General features: G+C 48.2%; 1 protein-coding gene across 6 annotated transcripts in view; it reads left to right on the top strand.

The window, feature by feature from the left end:
- Positions 1-2,622, top strand: part of PHKA2 (phosphorylase kinase regulatory subunit alpha 2) — a 77,627-nt gene extending 75,005 nt beyond the window's left edge. For 3 of the 6 annotated variants that reach the window (XM_003415965.4, XM_023555175.2, XM_064278059.1), the window contains one exon: positions 498-2,620. In XM_003415965.4, the coding sequence (XP_003416013.1) occupies positions 498-668 (171 nt within the window). In that variant the 3' untranslated portion in view covers positions 669-2,620. Of the gene's footprint in view, positions 1-497 lie in introns of all 6 variants that reach the window. The other 3 variants (XM_064278062.1, XM_064278060.1, XM_064278061.1) reach the window with 3 other exon arrangements.
- The last annotated feature ends 15,144 nt before the right edge of the window (positions 2,623-17,766 follow it).

Below are 17,766 nucleotides of genomic sequence, written 5' to 3'. Positions count from 1 at the left end.
AGATTCTGCATCCAATAGGAAAGAATAGACTTGAACAAAGAAAATGTTGTCACAGATGGTGCAAAAATGTCAACCATGTGGTTGAGAAAATGGCACGGTGACCACTTGGGAAATCTCAGGACTTTGGGAGGTGGGCAGGCCTGCTGCCATGTAGGTTTTACTCCAAACAGCACCACTTGCAACATCCGTGGCCCTGGATAAGTCACTGCCCTGCACCCACAGTCCCCTCTTCACAGAGAGGCTGTATCTGGAAAACATGGTCGCATGCCAGAGCAGAAGCAGGCCATCCCCCAGTGGCCCCGGCTGCCCTGGTACAGAGCTGGGCACTCCTCACCATGAGCAGGGGCATGCCCAAGGCAGCAGCAGACTGGGGGCCTCTCGAATCCCGAGCCTAGCCCCGTGCCTGCCCATGGGACCGCCCTCCAACATGCACAGTCCCTGACAGGAGAGACACTGTCCTCTGCTCATTCATCTCCCTCTGCTCTTTCCTGCTGCAGATGGCCATTGGTGCCCTGGACACCCTGGAGAAAGACCAAGCCACAGGGGTTTGCCACTTCTTTTATGACAGTGCTCCCAGTGGGGCCTACGGGACAATGACCTACCTAACAAAAGCAGTAGCCTCGCACTTGCAGGAGTTGCTGCCCAACTCCGGCTGCCAGATGCAATAGGCTCTTGGCTGTAAGTGGGACTGTGCTCTGAATCTGTCCCTTGTCCCCTAGCCTCAATGGGAACCCTCTTCTATTCCCCAAGACTCCCTATGTGGTTGCAAATGCATGTCTCATCAGAAAGATCCCCAGGGAGGAGACGGAGCCCCCGACCTGAAGCCAATGTACGTTCCAGCCACAGATGAAGCAAGCTGATGTTGCCTGTGCTCACCCAGGAATGCCACGGGATCATTTCCTCGGCTCATTTTGCTGGAGCTGTGTCACAGCATCTGGTCTCATAGACTCTGAGGAGGAATTGGAAATTGGTCTCTTTCGAGTGCAGAGTGAATTGAGAAGGCAGCTTTAATTGGCACTCACAGAGTTCCAGAAATAGGTTCGATGAGCTAGTGACACATCTTGAAGATGGAAAGATCCTTCAAGCAGCAGTAGCTAGACAAGCAGACCTTGACAAGGGGAACACCTTGACAGGATGCATTCTGTCTGGACCAAACCGTTTACCAAATACACTTCTATCTTTCTGTGGAATTTTGGTTTTGTTGTGCCTTGCTTTCTCTCTTAGCCTCTTGTTTTATTGGCATGGCTGTCTTTTCAAGTACCATAATTCTCTATCACCAAGATTTAGAAAGTTGCTCCCAGTTAAAATTTGGTTGATGGTATTCAAGGATTTTATCCTGACAGCCCATGAAAGAGGGGTTTCTCTTGTCTTATCAAAAATCCCACAGCTCCTAGAATCCAGCAAAAAAAAAAAAAAAGGGAAGGTGAAGCTCCAACTCTTGTAATAGCTAGGTAAACTACTGTTTTTAGGACTGGCACAGACGAGGGTGTTCTCTTGAGAGGCCTGCACTGGTGATTTGTATGAGGGACCAGGCCTACTACCTAGCTGCTCGCTGCCCTCCAGGCGGGCCACCCAGCCCCCAGTGCAGTGTGACCACCTGGCAGGCAAGCCAGTACTTCTTCCCTATTCTCTGGGTGAACCCATCATGTGAGTCATCAGGTGCCAGGAAAATTAGGGGTGTATTCCCACAGAAACAATGCTTCCCTGTTATAAATAGAGCCAGGCTGGGAACTCGAGACCTTTCTGCAGAAGCACTTTCAAGGCACGCAGGTAGGTGTGGTCGGAGGTATCGCTTGTAGTGTATCAGGGGCAAGTCTTGCTAAGGTCCTGGTGAATGGAGTTTCGTTCTAGGCACTGTCTTATCTTGAGGGGAAAAGGTTTCCGCAAATCAGTGAGCCTTGAAGGACAATTATTCCCCTTGTAGCCAAATGGGGAACTCTGGTAGGGAGTGATGCGGAAGAGTCCTGGTGACTCTGCCTCTGAAACGGAAATGTGGCTATTGGGCTGTTTCCTCAGCACTTTACATGGAGGTAGAGAAGAGAAGGTGCTCTAGTTGCTTTGAGGTGACATCGCTGTACCAGTGCCCTGAGTCAGGATGCCACACTGATGGTCACTCTTGAAGGAGAGGTGAGCAGGTGGCCTTGCGCTCCTGACACCTCAGTCAGGAGCCTCTCTTCAGTCTAAGCCGTGCTGCCCCTGGGAGGGACCACCTGGAACACCATCCCCGTGCACTTATCCGGGCTTGGTGTACAGGCCCTGTTCACAGGGGGCCACAATCCTTTATCTCCTGTCTCTTCGAAACCACAGTCCTTTTCTTGCTAAGGTACAGAGTGGTTTCATATCCCTGAAACCTCTATCAACTTCGGACATAATGGACTTCAGCCTCTCTGCTTTCTTCCTTCCCTCTCTCCTCACCCTCCCCTTTCCTATTGGTGTTGGTACGTAAAACCTTTCTCCTCAGATTACTAGATCGTTCCTTCATTCTTTAACATATCTCGAACTCTGTGTGTCAGGTGTGGGAGTACAAAGATAAATAAGACGGGACTCAGCCCTCAAGGGCTTCCCCCCAGTGAGGGTGGCTGACCTGGGAAGATGACCATACTTCAGTGGGATGGGGCACTATCAGAGGGATGGGCTGGGCGGGCCAGGCAGGGGGGCTCTTCCCCCGCAGAGCACTTGGATTTGCGGCCGATTGCAGTGAGCAAGCAGCGCCTGGCACAGGCCTAACTTCCGGCCTCCCCTCAACCTTCCTGTTGCTCCCGTCCCAGGAGAGGTGAAGATCCTCAGGCAGTGTGGTGGCTCCTGTGAGACGTTGGCTTCCCCTTTACAGCCTGGGTTTCTTCCGTTTGCTGCTGAGGGTCCACGGGTCACAACCACCTGGTTCCCTAGGAGCATTTTCATAGCTTTTTTTTTCTTTTTTGGTGTCCTGATCAAGAGTCACGTCCTCCCCAACAGACTCCCTGGAGGGTCATTTCAGACACAGATAATGTAAGAAGGGCACACACTGCAAGTGCTGGTGGCTTCTTGGGAGAAAAGTCGAGAGGTAGCAGCCTCCCAAGTGAGCCAGGTGCTAATTGAAAACAGTCACCTGCCTGTGGATGAGGCGAAAGACAGAGATGTGGCGCTGGGCTCCCCAGCCGGGAAGCAGCTGGCAGAGGAGTCATAATGAGCAATTCAGCCGAGCCTTCCAGTCTCTCCTTTGAAACCTCTTTAAAATGAAATCCTGAAATAGTATTGCATTTCCACAGGCAGCTAGCTGGCAGCTTCAAAGACAGAACAGGCTTCTGAGGCTTGATCCCTTCAGCGAGCAGCTGAGGCTCTTGCTGCTAAGAGGCAACGCTGGGTAAGGGGCTGGAGGAGGCTGGGACACCCTCCCCTCACAGCCAAGAAGCCCATGTTGACCTTTGCTGGGACTGAAGGGTTAGAATGTTCTGTCTTGAGGACAAGCCCGCTGAGCTAGGAACAAACATTTCCTGTAACATCTTCCCTTGAAAAGCAGTTGGCCGCCCCACCCACGGCTCTCGCTGCTCTGCCGAGCATTCCAGGGAAAGATTCCTTCTCTGAGCCAGACAGCCTTCCATCCGGACCCACACTAGCAGCTCTCTGGCCTTGGGCGAGTCGCATAACCTCGTTGGGCCTCAATTTGCTCATCTGCAAATGTGCAAGAGGCATACAGACTACCCCTGGACAAAGAGCCCCCAACTCACCCGCCTCTGCCAGTGGGGTGGGGGGGGGGTCCTGCTCACAGGAAGCTAGATATGCCCAGTGGTGCCCCTGGGGCTGGGCAAGGAGGAGGAAGAGAAGGGTGCCCGGTGTTTCCTGGGATCGGTGTCAGGAGGTCAGTTAGAGATTCTTCAGCTCTTCTAAGGTGTGAATGAAGGAGAGATTATGCATTAACCGCCTGGATTTAAAAAAAAAAAAAACCACTGTCCTCGAGTGGATCCTGACTCGTAGCGACCCTACAGAGAGAGATAAATGCTCCCTATGTAAAAAAAAGAAGAAAAAAACAAAAAGAAATCAGGAGGCAAGAGAAGCAGTTTGTCAGTTGATTGATGCCATTTATTTCTGGACAAGAAGACAGGAGGTGTGGTCTCCTTTGATATAAATTACAGCAGAATCGTCTCTCAGTTCTATTGACTCGTGCAGAAATCTGGCAAATTGCTCTTGTCTTTTCAGCTTGCTTGTTGTCAATGGGTACAAAAGCCTCTCATCCCCTCCCTTCACACCATTATCCTTCAAGGTGACTCTTATGCTTTTGAAGTTCCTGCCATTTGCTCTGTGTGTCTCTGCATTTTGCAGGATGTGAGCACCATGTTCCCAGAATGCCTTCTGTTCTCCCAGACATGGCCAGGGAGAGCCTCGTTTGTGCGGGGAACCAAAGCAATGCTGTCACCTCTGGGAGCCCCATTCTCCCGGGCCTCCCTCAGAAAACCACCTGGGAAAAGCCATAGCCTTGAGTTACCAAGTGCATTCTCTGACCTGAACTCCTAAGACTTGAAACCTGCAAGAGAGACTCTTCTCAAGGCTAATGTTGGGAGTGTTTGATGATGGTTTGGGACAGGGAAAAATTCCATCAGAAAACTACTGGGTTTTTTTTAAAGGCACATATGTGCGGTTTTGGCAAAAACGCCTCCTGAGAAGTGCTAGAAGCATTGGACTCGATGAACTCGGAAGTCGCGTGACTCATCCTTCTGCCTTGCTGCAATATGTGAGTATTCTGACAGCTAGATTCCTCAGGGGCATTTGCTGTGTGCCTGCTCTGGGCCAGGACTGCTGGGCTCAGAAATGGAGACCCTCATGGTGGGAGATTGGGAAGCCCTCGAAGGAAGGGCACTGTCTCAAGAGACTCTTTCGGGACCTAAACCCTGGGCTCTGCTACTTTGGGCCATCTCCAAACCCTTCCACCCCGCAGCTGGTGCGATCGCAGCTCCAGCTCCAAAGAGGGCCCGGCCTGGAGTTGTCCCCACAGGGCCAAGCTGCCTCTGCGCTGGACCCCAGGCGAATGGCTATGCCGGCCACGTCTCCTTTTTTGAAAGACCTTCTGGGTACAAGCCCAGGATAGACTTGCCAGGGAGAAGTCCCTGCCCCTGGTTCTAACCCCTCATGGCCTCAGTGCCCCCTATGCCATGTGTCTGAGTTCTTATGTGCAAATCACAGGAACCAAGTCTGGCTGGTTTAAATAGAACTACGGCTATGGAAGAGTATTGGCTAAGTCATGTGACCACCAGCAGGGCCAGAGACCCAGGCTTGAGGGCTCCCCAGCCAGGAAAAAGACCTCAAATCGCTCCTCAAAGCCAATGGAACCACTGGTGCCCCCGCTGCTCGGGACACAGGAGGATTTCCATCCTCACAGGCTGGTACTCAAGAGTTGGGGCAGGTGTACCGCATTAGCATGGATGGCCATAAACTGAGAGGGAGCTGAGAAAAGCCAACACCTGAGACTTCCAGCTTCCAGAGGGGAGGCAGGCTCGGCTTCATAATGCAGGGGTCCCCCAAATACAGGAAGGAGCTTCAGACACTGAGCCTCCAAAAGTAAGCGTCCACCACAGCCACGGCCCTTGGCTTTTGTTCCTTCACCCAGAAAAGAAGGGCCTGGGCCCCCTGGGTCTGCCTTAGAGAACTGACCTCAGAGCCATGTCCTTGCCCCTTTAGAAAAGTGTGCAGCCCTGGGGAGACACCTGGATGTGTGACACTACTCCCACAGCCCCGTCAGCACTCAGGGTTGGGTAGAAGCTTTAGCAAGCTACAGCAACTCTGTCCGGGGGCTGCCAAACCACCCCTTTCCCACTTGGCTTCCATGGATGGGTGGTGAAAGGCCCCAGGCCAGCCTGGGGGTGAGGGACTGGCCAGTGACCCCCAGTGCAGCCCCATGAGCCTTTTTCTGGACTTGATTGACAGCTCGCCTGGGACAAGATGGAAGTGATCATCACATCTTTCCTTCGACGTCTTTAGCCAGCTGGGGGATTTAAAAATAAAGAATTGGAACGGATTCATGGCCTAAGCCTCTCTCCTGACAGTGTGAATAACTTTGCCCAGCTGTCACTAGGGACGGGTCCCTGACGTGCCTACAAGCCTCCCTGCCTGCAAGCCTTTCGAGTCGCTCTCCTCATCCAGACAAGCGGCTCCTGGCTGTCTCACTCCTCCCTCCAGAGCTCCCCCTCTTTCCCTCCTTAACCACAAGAGACCCTGTGCGACAATGGCCCTGCGGCTTGAGGCCCTTCAACACGGGTGGGTGTGACGGCTCTTCCTACTAGAAGTGAAGCCCCCCTTCTAAGTGGACACCTGCGACCTTTCAGCCTGAACCTCACAGGGCAGGTCTCTGTAGGTTTCATTCCCTAAATTAGTGAGCCAGCTTGTGTTACAGCCATGATTGACCTCCGCCCCCCGCCCCCGTACGTGTGCTTTTGTCCTGGGGGTCCCGGTGGTGACTGGGGCTCAGCTCGCTGCTCTGGGCACACACTCGGGTGCCAGCGGCTTCCAGACTAGTTACAAAAAGAGACAAAATAAGCAGATGACCAGTGAGCGAGGGGCAAGTTACAGGCCAGAGCTGGAGAAGGGGCCACTTGTAGCATGCGGGCCAGTGTAGGCTTCAGGGCAATGACGCTGGGCCCAGGGGCTGTGGGGCTGGCAAAGGGCCTGCCGAACCCAAGGAGGAGCGGGACCAGAGGCTGCACACAGGGAACCACACACTCTTTGTGAAGGAAATGGGGAGGCTCCCAGGCTGAGGGCCTGGCTGGTGGGGCCACTTTCCGACACTCACCCCCCCCCAGGATTGGCCTGTTTCCTCACGATGCCAGGGGGCAGAGGGGATGCACTGATGCCACCGAAGGGCTGGGGCATGAGTGTGTGGCCGCCTCCAAACTCACCCTTGTCAGGTCCACAATGAGTCACTGTGCCATGGGCTAGGAGCTTTTTAAGGACGCAATAGCCGGTTTGCATTGGAGTGATTCCTATAGATGTCAAAGCCGAGTACCATCCCGGGTCTCCCTCTAGCTCAGCCAAGGGGGCTGAGACGCCAACCCGGAACTCCTCCATCTCCCTGCCAGACAATCAGACTGAGCAAATAGACGCTCAGTCAGGTGAGGAAAGAGTCGTGGAGAGGGCTGAAGCAGAGATGGAGGGACAGGGACAGGGACAGGGACAGGGAGGCCTAGGGAGGATGTAGGATGATCAGAGCAGCATTGGGTCAGAGGCCTGAAGAAGAGGGCTTGTGCCATCACTGTCCAGGGGAAGAGAATGCGGGGCAGAAGGAACAGACAGCCAGTGCAAAGGCCCGGGACAGGAGTGCACCTAGCCTGCGTGAGGAGGCCAGGGCGGGTGTGGTGCCAGCAAGGGGAGGAGTGTCAACTTGGGCTTTGGTTCCAAGTCATAGTGGGGGTTTGAACAGAGGAATGACACTTGGTTCCAAGTCATAGTGGGGGTTTGAACAGAGGAATGACACGTTATTGACAACCCTACCCACAGAGATCTGCTTGAAAAGGAAGCAGGGCAGTGGGGCAGAAGCTAGAGGCCAAGGGGAGAACTGTTTTACTTTATAGCTGGTAGGGAGGGACTGTGTGAGAGGGGCGAGGAGAAAAGAACACGTGCCCAAGGAGGCTTCCTTTCCTTCCACAGGGGCATCCCCTGCTTTGCTGCTGCTTAGAGGAAGAATCCTGTAACTGGAAAATAGAGACGATTAGATGACAGGGATGACAGAGGAAAGAGGGAGAGAAACTGGTCCTGTCCCCCACTCCTCAACACCTGCCTGAGGCCTAAAACCTGTGGGGTCCTTACACCATTTTCAAGCAAAAGCACACGCGTGCACATATGTATGCAAATAGTATGCATATACATCGTTGTTGGGCGCTGTGGAGTCGGTTCCTACTTATGGCAACTCCCTGTGATCTTTTAAGGAAGCAGACCTCCAGGTCCTTCTCGCAGGAGGCAACTGGATAGATTCAAACCATTGACCTTTTGGTTAGCAGCCCAGTGCTTAACTATTGGGCCACCAGGGTTCCTTTGCATTTGCATGTATGTATACAGACACGTGTGAATGTACACGTACATATACCTGCATCTGAAATACTGTGCAATCATCCACAAAACAGGCTGGGAATCCATCCGAGGGTTCAACCCTCAGACCCTGGCTTCTCCAGGCTCTACGTGTCCTTTCTGATGGCTGTTTTTCCCCGTCCCAAACCCAGTGGATGCCAGATGTCCTCTCTGACATCCTTACGCAGCCCCCTGCTTGTGGCTGGCGGGCTGTCAAGTTGGGGCTTTAGAAAGCTCTAGCTGCAGACTTTGGGGCTGAGGCCTTATAAGGTTCTAAAGGCTTCACATCTTGCAAGTTGTTAAAAGGCTGCTTTCTCTGCACTTTAAATAGATGTGCTATGCTGAGTTTTAAATTTGACACATTTCTTTTTTTAAACTTAAAAAAAGCACAATAAAAAAAAAGAAATGTAGTGAGTCACCCACTGGAGGAAGGGAGGGTGATTCTGCTGAGAGGCAGTGGTCAGGGGAACATTCCAGGAGGCTAGGCAGGGGCTGTGTACCTTAAGGGGTAGGAAAGGTGAAATATGGGTAGGAAGAGTGGAGGCCAAGATGATTGGCTCCAAAGAGTGCCTGGAATAAGCGACTTTGTCCTCCATGGGTCTCATGTCTGGGCAAACCTCAGATGTATTGGGAAGTAGCAGGAGGCAGAGATTCGAACTGTGTATTTGTTCAAGTAACACATCTCTCTGATGATGTTGGCAAAGAAAACGCCATCACCATCTTACATTTGCTTAGATTGGTGCTGTTAGCACCCGGATTTTACAGATGGGGAAACTGAGGCTCAAAGAGGGACTGTGAATGTCATAAATCCTCACGCGTTGGTGACAGTTGAGGAAGGACTAAAGCCCTTGTTCTCCGGCTCTGTGTTTGCCTAGGTCTGGGCAGAGAACATTGCATCTTCCTTACAAATCCACCTCAGCAGAAAGGCTCTCATTTTTTGGTTCAGACAAGGTTTGGATGGTAGACATGTAAAGGATGGGAATTCTCTGCTTAGTTTACAGGGATTACAGAGTGAAATTCAGCCTATGAGGATCAACTCAGGTTTGCCAGTGGGCACACTTCATCCAACTCAACAACCAAACGCCCCCTGAAAGAGGCCTTGGGCTTGCGCCCTGAGCAGCCACAGAGGGCAGGTCTGCCGCACCCTGGGCTCGGGCTTTGTTCTGCCCCCAATGACCAGCTGTTGAACGGGGAGGTAGGGTCTTCTCTGCCGTTCTCAAAGGGTCCATTTCAAGATCAAAATAATGTGGTCAGTGCTCTGGAAACTGCAAAGCCCTTAACACAAAGAGCGTGTGTTTGGGTGGGGACACAGCCACCCTAGGGACCTGGCCCAAAGGGTCAGCCTCCTGAAAACCACAATGGAGGCCACACTAGGCTTGAGGCGTCTCATTTAGACCACGCTGGCCTTTCTTACCGTCACTCTGGGGGCAGGCGGGCCTAGACCTGCCAGCTCCTGATCAGGCAGCCCTGTGATGCAGGATGCAGCCGGGGAGGAGATGAATGCAGGCTTGGAGTGCAGACAGGCTACTTAGCTGTGTGACTCTGGATGGCTAATTCTCTCTCAGCTCAGCTCCTCATTTGTCAAATGCGGATAACAGTACTTATCAAGGAAGGGTTTAGAAAGCATTAAAAATTAGATAGTGGGTGTGAAGCTCCTGGAACCTAGTAAACATTCCATGAGTTCCTTTTTTAAAAATAGCCCAAATGCGCCTCTGCCCTTCTCTCCTCCCCCTAGCCAGCCGCCTGTTTCCTCTGGGAGGGACGTTGCTGGAGCCTTAGAGGAAAGATGTCGGAGACAGTGAAAACGCAGAGCCCTGCTGGAGTGTCTGTGTGTCACAAGGCAGGGATTCGTCTTGGTGAAGCTCTAACTTGTGGAATTCTCAGCCTTCCAAGCTGGGCAGGGTGATGGGGAGCTAACAGTGGTAAGGGCCTTAGCCCCACCGCGGGCGTCTTTGCTGCCTCAGTGCAGGCTGGCCCTGCCTGGGTGTGTGTTGTACAAGTGGACAAATTCTTCTGTAATCTGTTAGGATACTCTCAACTATCTATTCTAGACTACCCAGCTGTCAGTGGTAAAGACATTTATGAAGACATTTTTCATTTCACTCAACAAGAAGTCTGGAACTAGGAGGTTGCAGGGTTGGTTCGGTGGCTCAACAATGTCATGAAGGATCCGTGCCCTTTCCATCTTTCTTCTCCATCTTCAGAGTGCAGTGTTTTCTCCTTGGGTGATTGCAAGATGGCTGCCATAGCTCCAAGCATCACATCCTTAAAAGACAACATACCAGCCAGGAAGGCAGGGGGAAGAGTGGGACTCTTCTTCTTGAGCTTCTCTCTCTCTCTCTTGCTTCTCCCTCTCTTGTTTGTCTCTCACCTGACATCCCTCCCCTCCCCCAACTTACTGGGAAATCTTTCCCAGAAGCCTCCTAGCAGACTTTCCAAATATCAGATGTTTGAACCCACCAGCCGCTTCACAGGAGAAAGATGTGGCAGTCTGCTTCCATAAAGATTTACAGCTTTGGAAACCCTCTGAGACAGTTCTACTCTGTTCTATAGGGTTGCTATGAGTAGGAATTGACTTGATGTCAACAGGTTTGTTTTATTAATCTAAATTAATCTAACTCATTGGCAAAAGGCAGTAAGGATAAACCGGATAGATTTAAAGCTACTGTGGCTGTAAAGCTAGAACTATTGAGGGCCTGAGGGAAGGAGCGTTTTTCTGAGACATCACCATCCAATACCTGAAACACAGTGAGGAAGAAGGGGGATGGTTGCTGGTGGACCACCCCTAAAGTCGGCTGGGGTGCTCAGTCTCCTAGGGCCCTGTCTCAGCTTCTTTTCTGCTGCCTGAAATTTCTCCTGCCTTGTCCAGGGACCTCTGTGGCTTTAGGACCCTTCTCATGCTAACTACGGCTCCCACCACCTCCCCACGCTCTCCAGTCCCTTTATGAGTGTTGTCTGTCTGTCCTCAGCATTGTGCCATTCCAAGATGGCACTTAGATCTACCAGGGCTTCCAGACCCCCCAGCTGCTTTTCCCAGCCCCAGAGCTGTGCAGAGAATCAATAGGAACTGGCAGTTGTGCTTTTGCTGACAGAAGGGGAGGCCCTGGCACCTAGACTCAGGCCATAAAGCACGAAGACGTGGCCCCTTGGTTCCAGCATGGTGAGGGGACATCTGATGCTACAAGTGCTGCAGGGTATTTTGCCCGTGAAAACACTTTGTCAGTGGAATCCCTCCACTGGAGCCCCCATCACCGTGAGCATTTTTTGGAAAGCTGCTGCTCCGTGGGGAAGGCAGGTCGTGTTCCTGCCTTTGTCTGCTCGCTCTCTGGGCGTCAGGACCAATGGGTAGCAGTGGTCCATCCTCCGCTGGCTTTTCCTGTGTGGCTGAGGGCAGGCCGTGAGGTGAGACAAACACCCAAAGGCCCTGTCTGAGCACACCCTTCAGCTGTGTGACTCATCTTCCATGGAGAAATCATTCTTTCTCCTGCATACAGGCCCGGAGGTGACTTGCACTGGCAGGTTGTGTTTCCCAAGCCAGGGTGACTTGGCAATAATACATCTATCCAGGATTAGATACTTAAGTTCAAATCATGAAACCTCAAGGTTGGAACAGACCCTTAAGTCCTCCAGTCCACCACCCATATGACATTCTGTCTCTTGTACCACAGCCCCTCTGAGACCAGCTGTGGTGATGGGGGATTTCTTAGCCTCCCATATTACTTACCCACCCACTGCCATTGAGTCGATTCCAACTCATAGCGACCCTATAGGACAGAGTAGAACTGCCCCCATAGAGTTTCCAAGGAGTGCCTGGCGGATTCAAACTGCCAACATTTTGGTTAGCAGCCGTAGCACTTAACCACTACGCCACCAGGGTTTCCTTCCATATTAGAGAAGCATCAAAAGAAGATGGAAGGAACACACAGAGTCACTATACCAAAAAGAACTGGTTGATGTTTAACCATTTCAGGAGGTAGCATATGATCAGGAACTGATGGCACTGAAGGAAGAAGTCCAAGCTGCACTGAAAGCATTGGCAAAAAACAAGGCTCCAGGAATTGACGGAATACCAGTTGAGGCGTTTCAACAAATGGTTGCAGCACTGGAAGTGCTCACTGATCTATACTAAGAAGTTTGGAATACAGCTACCTGGCCAACCAACTGGAAGAGATCCATATTTATGCCTGTTCCCAAGAAAGGTGATCTTACTGAATGTGGAAATTATAGAACAATATCATTGGAAACCCTAGTGGCGTAGTGGTTAACTGCTACGGCTGCTAACCAAAGGGCCAGCAGTTTGAATCTCCCAGGCCCTCCTTGGAAACTCTATGGGGCAGTTCTACTCTGTCCTATAAGGTCACTGAGTCGGAATCGACTCGACGGCACCGGGTTTGGTTTTTTTGTTTATCATTAATATCACATGCAAGTAAAATTTTGCTGAAGATCATTCAAAAGCAGCTGCAGCAGTATATCAACAAGGAACTGCCAGAAATTCAAGCCAGATTCAGAAGAGGACATGGAACGAGGGATATCATTGCTGTTGTCAGATAGATCCTGACTGAAAGCAGAGAATACCAGAAAGATGTTTACCTGTGTTTTATTGACTATGCAAAGGCATTTGACTGTGTGGATGATAACAAATTACGGATAACATTGCGAAGAATAGGAACTCGAGAACACTTAATCATGCTCATGAGGAACCTGTACATAGACCAAGGGGTTACTGCATGGTTTAAAGTCAGAAAAGGTATGTGTCAGGGTTGTATCCTTTCACCATACCTACTCAACATGTATGCTGAGCAAATAATCTGAGAACCTAGACTATATGAAGAAGAACGGAGGGCATCAGGATTGGAGGGAGACTCATTAACAACCTGTGATATACAGATGACACAGCCTTGCTTACTGAAAGTTGAGGACCTGAAGCACTTACTGGTGAAGACCAAAGACCACAGCCTTCAGTATGGATTACACCTCAACATAAAGAAAACAAAAACCTTCACAACTGGACTGATAAGCAACATCATGATAAATGGAGAAAAGGTTGAAGTTGTCAAGGATTTCGTTCTACTTGGATCCACAGTCAATGCCCATGGAAGCAGAAGTCAAAAAATCAAAAAATGCATTGCATTGGACAAATCTGTTGAAAAAGACCTCTTTAAAGTTAAAAAGCAAAGATGTCACCCTGAAGACTAAGGTGCACCTGACCCAAGCCACGGTGTTTTCAATCGCCTCCTATGCATGCGAAAGCTGGATGATGAATAAGGAAGACCGAAGAAGAATTGACACCTTTGAATTGTGGTGTTGGTGAACATACCATGGACTGCCAAAAGAACAAACGAATCTGTCTTGGAAGAAGTACAACCAGAATGCTCCTTAGAAGCAAAGATGGTGAGACTACGTCTCATGTACTTTGGACATGTTATCAGGAAGGACCGGTCCCTGGAGAAGGACATCATGCTTGGTAAAGTAGAGGGTCAGTGAAAAAGAGGAAGACCTTCAACGAGGTGGATTGACACAGTGGCTGCAACAATGGGAGCAAGCATAACGATCGTGAGGATGGCGCAGGACCAGGCGGTATTCCGTTCTCTTGTACATAGGATCGCTGTGAGTCAGAACCAACTGGACGGCACCTCACAACAGCAACCATATTAGAGAAGCTCTGACAGAACACTCTGCAGTCAGTCAGTCTGTCTCCAGAGATTCCACCATCAACCCCTGTTATGCCCGGGACCTCCCTGACCAAGTCCAACCGGTCCTTGGCCGGGTAAGGGTTACACAGGGCATTTGCATTCACTCGCTGAAGCTCAGTGACCTGCGCACTAGGGTTTGTGAAGTTTTCCTTCCTATGTTCTATGTCAGAAAGAAACAATGAAGGACTCAGATTGAAAAGACCCACAGAGTGTCACTGAAGAGGGACTGGAAAACACCCACCTAGACATACTCAAGTAAAATTGAAGCACATGGAAGATGGAGAGAAAATTCTTCTAACAGATAAAGGGCAGACTGCAGGCAAAGCAGCAAGACGCAGGCCAGTGTCTCAACAACTGTTACACAAGAAGACAATGGAATAACGTAGTGAAGGAAAAGAACACAGCATCTAGAATTTCCCATCCAGCCAAAACGGCATTAACGTGAAGGTCTGATAAAAATATTTGCAGGCTGCAAGAGACTGGAGAAACCCTGAGAGTATGGCCCCCAGACACCCTTTTAGCCCGGTACTGAAGTCACTCCTGAGGTTCACCCTTCAGCCAATGAAACAAAATGAGACTAAAGGGGCACACCGGCCCAGGGGCAGGGATGAGAAGGCAGGAGGGGACGGGAAAGCTGGTAATGGGGAACCCAAGGTTGAGAAGGGAGAGTGTTGACATGTCGTGGGGTTGTTAACCAATGTCATAAAACAAGATGTGTACTAACTGTTTAATAATGAGAAGCTAGTTTGTTCTGTAAACCTTCATCTAAAGTACAAAAAAAAATTTTTTTTAAATTTTGCAGGCCTTAAAGGTTGGTCACACTGAAATGAGTTTTGGAGGAAGTTCTTATACCAATAAAGGTGGTCGACTGCCTGGATAAGGTGTTGATTGTCTTTAAAAAGTAGCCAAGTTGCACAACAGGGTGAACATAATTACTGTCACTGAATTGTACACATAAAAAGTTAAAATGGCAAATGTTTTGTTATATATTTTTTACCACAATAAAAAAGTAGCCAAGACCAAGAAAGAGAGAAAATGTATCAATAATTTCCCAGAATGAAAAGTCTAGATAAAATCAGCATGATAGAGTGGGGGGGTGGTGGTGAGCGGGTGGACCCCAGGGATGTGACAGTGTGCTAAAGTTCTTTTTCTTATAAGGGGATGCTACAGATCTCAGTCCAAAAATAAGAAAGAAAAGAAACATAGACTCATAGACAATGTGTGACGAACTAAAATACATATATAATAGAAAGCAAAATAATTTGTCTAATACAAAATGAGCAGAAACATATGTAAGTTGGGACAAGCCAAAATGGGCACGAAGATGCTAGAAACAAGTAACATCGATGAGTACAATAATGCAGATGGAATAAACTCACATGTTGATTGTGGTTGTTTCCACTTTTGGCTATTGTGAAAAGTGCTGCAATGAACATCGGTGTACAGGTTTCTGTTTGCATCCCTGCCTTCACTGCTGGGTCATATGGTAATTCTATGTTCAGCTTTTTGAGGAAGCGCCAAACTGTTCTCTACAATGACTGTACCATTTTACATTCCCACCAGCAATGGATGAGGGTTCCAATTTCTCTACATTCTCGCCAACACCTATTTTCCCTTTTTTTTTTAATCATAGCCATCCTAGTGGGCATGAAGTAATACCTCATTGTGGTTTTTATTTGCCTTTCCCTAAGGACTAATGATGTTAAACATATTTTCATGTGCTTGTTGTCTGTTTATATTCTTTCTTTGGTGGTCTATTCAAGTCCTTTGCCCATTTTTTGATTGGATTCTTTGTGATACATACATACAATGGAATATTACTCTGCCATGAAGAGAAATGAAGTCCAGACACATGCTACAACATGGATGAACCTTGAAAAGATTATATTGAGTGAAGCAAGTCCATCACAGAAGGACAAATATTGTGTGATCCCACTTGTATAAAAGTATCTAGAATACGCAAATGTTTAGACACCAAAGGTTATTAGTGGCAACCACGGGCAGACAGGAGGGAGGGGAAAAGGGGAATTCACTGCTTAGGGGACACTTAGCTTCTGTTAAGGGTGATGGAAAGTTTGAAAATGAATAATGGCGATGGTTGAACAACCTGATGAACATAGTACATGTTGAAATGGCAAATGTTTGCATATATATTTACCACAATTAAAAAGACAAATGTTAACAGATTGGATTAAAATAGAGATATGCTATTCATAAGAGATGCACTTAAAGCATACAGACATGAAAGGTTCAAAGTAACAGGATGAAAGATTGCATGTCAGGCAAATGCTAACCTAAAGAGAGCTAGTATTGCTCTATTAATGTCAGCTAGAATAGACTTAAAGACAAAAAACAGTATTGAGGATGGTAAGGGGGGCCACATAATGATAAAAGGTTAAATTCACCAAGAAGAAATTTCCATTTTAAGCATGCATGGACCCAATAAAATAACTTCAAAATATATGAAGCAAACATTGATAGGAGAAATCAATGAATTTGTCATCATAGTGGGAGATTTCTACCTCTCACTTGATTACTGTTGTGGATTGAACCGTGTCCACCCAAAATATGTGTTGGAATCCTAACCCCTATTCCTGTGGACGTAATCCTATTATGGAAATATGGTTTATTTTTTATGTTAATTAGATCAGATCCCAGTAGCCAAACCCATGGCCGTTGAGTCAATTCCAATTCATAGGGACCCTATAGGACAGAGTAGAACTGCCCCATAGGAGTTTCAAGGAGCAGCTGGTGGATTCAAACTGCTGACTTTTTGGTTAGCAGCTGAGCTCTTAACCACTACGCCACCAGGGCTCTGATCCCAGTAGAGTGGGTTCTAAATCTAATCGCTTCTGAGATATAAAAAGAGCAGATTAGCCACAGAGCTATGCACGCATGGGGGAAGACAGATGCCTTATGAGGCTTGCCTACAAACCAAGGAACACCAGGGATACCTACAAGGAAAAAATCGACACGGCCAAGATCCTGATTTGGACTTTTAACCTCCAGAACCATGGGAAAATTTTCTCTTCTTTAAAGCCTCCCACTTGTGGTATTTCTGTTATAGCAGCATTGGGAAACTAAGACCATTACTGATAGGTCAAGCAGACAAAAATACCATCAAAGATACAGATGATCTGAACAACACGACAAACCTTGATCTAACGGACATATAGATAGTTCTCTCCAACAATGTGAGGATACACATGTTCCCCAAGCACAGTTGGAGCATTGAAAATGTGATTATATACCAAGCCATAAAGAAAGTATCAACTAACTTTTAAAAATCAATATGTAGAGCATGATTCCTGACTTTTAAAAAAGATCATCACAATAGACTTTGAAGTTTTAAAAACCATTGCTAAATCACTCATAGGTTAAAAAGAAATCATAATGAAATTTTAAAAATAGAAGTGAATGAAAATGTTACCTATCAAAATTTGTGAGATACAGAAAAAAGTAGGGCTTTAAGTAATATTTATAGCCTTAAATACTTATATTAGAAGACAAGAGGGCCTCAAAATTAATGGGCTAGGTGTCCATTTTAGGAAATTAGAGAAAGAACAAAGATAATAAAAATAAGTGCAGATTAGTGAAATGGAAAAGAAAGAGATAAGAGAGATCAACAAAACCAAAAGTTGGTTCCTTGGGAAAAGTAATAGATAAACCTCTGTCAAGAATCCTTCAAGACATATATAGATGTTTATGCACTTACAGGTGTGTGTGTGCATGCATATATATTCATATATATAATAAACCACATAGGGGCACAGTAACGGATACTTCCTAAACATATCCAAACACCTTGCAAGATTGGTTTTCTGGGTTTGAAAGCTTAGGACCGTAGTCTTGTGGGACAGCTCAGTCAATTGGCATAATATAGTTATAAAGTTTCTGTTCTACATCCTAGTTTAGTGAGTAGTGTCTGGGGTCTTAAAAGCTTGCAAGCAGCCATCTAAGATACAACTATTGGTCTCTACTCATCTGGAGCAAAAAAGAAAGAAGGAAACCAAAGGCTTAGAGAAGAAACTAGCCTACAGGA

The sequence above is a fragment of the Loxodonta africana genome, chromosome X, assembly GCF_030014295.1.
Source record: "Loxodonta africana isolate mLoxAfr1 chromosome X, mLoxAfr1.hap2, whole genome shotgun sequence".
Taxonomy (NCBI): domain Eukaryota; kingdom Metazoa; phylum Chordata; class Mammalia; order Proboscidea; family Elephantidae; genus Loxodonta; species Loxodonta africana.
This window is presented reverse-complemented; position numbering and strand designations above follow the sequence as displayed.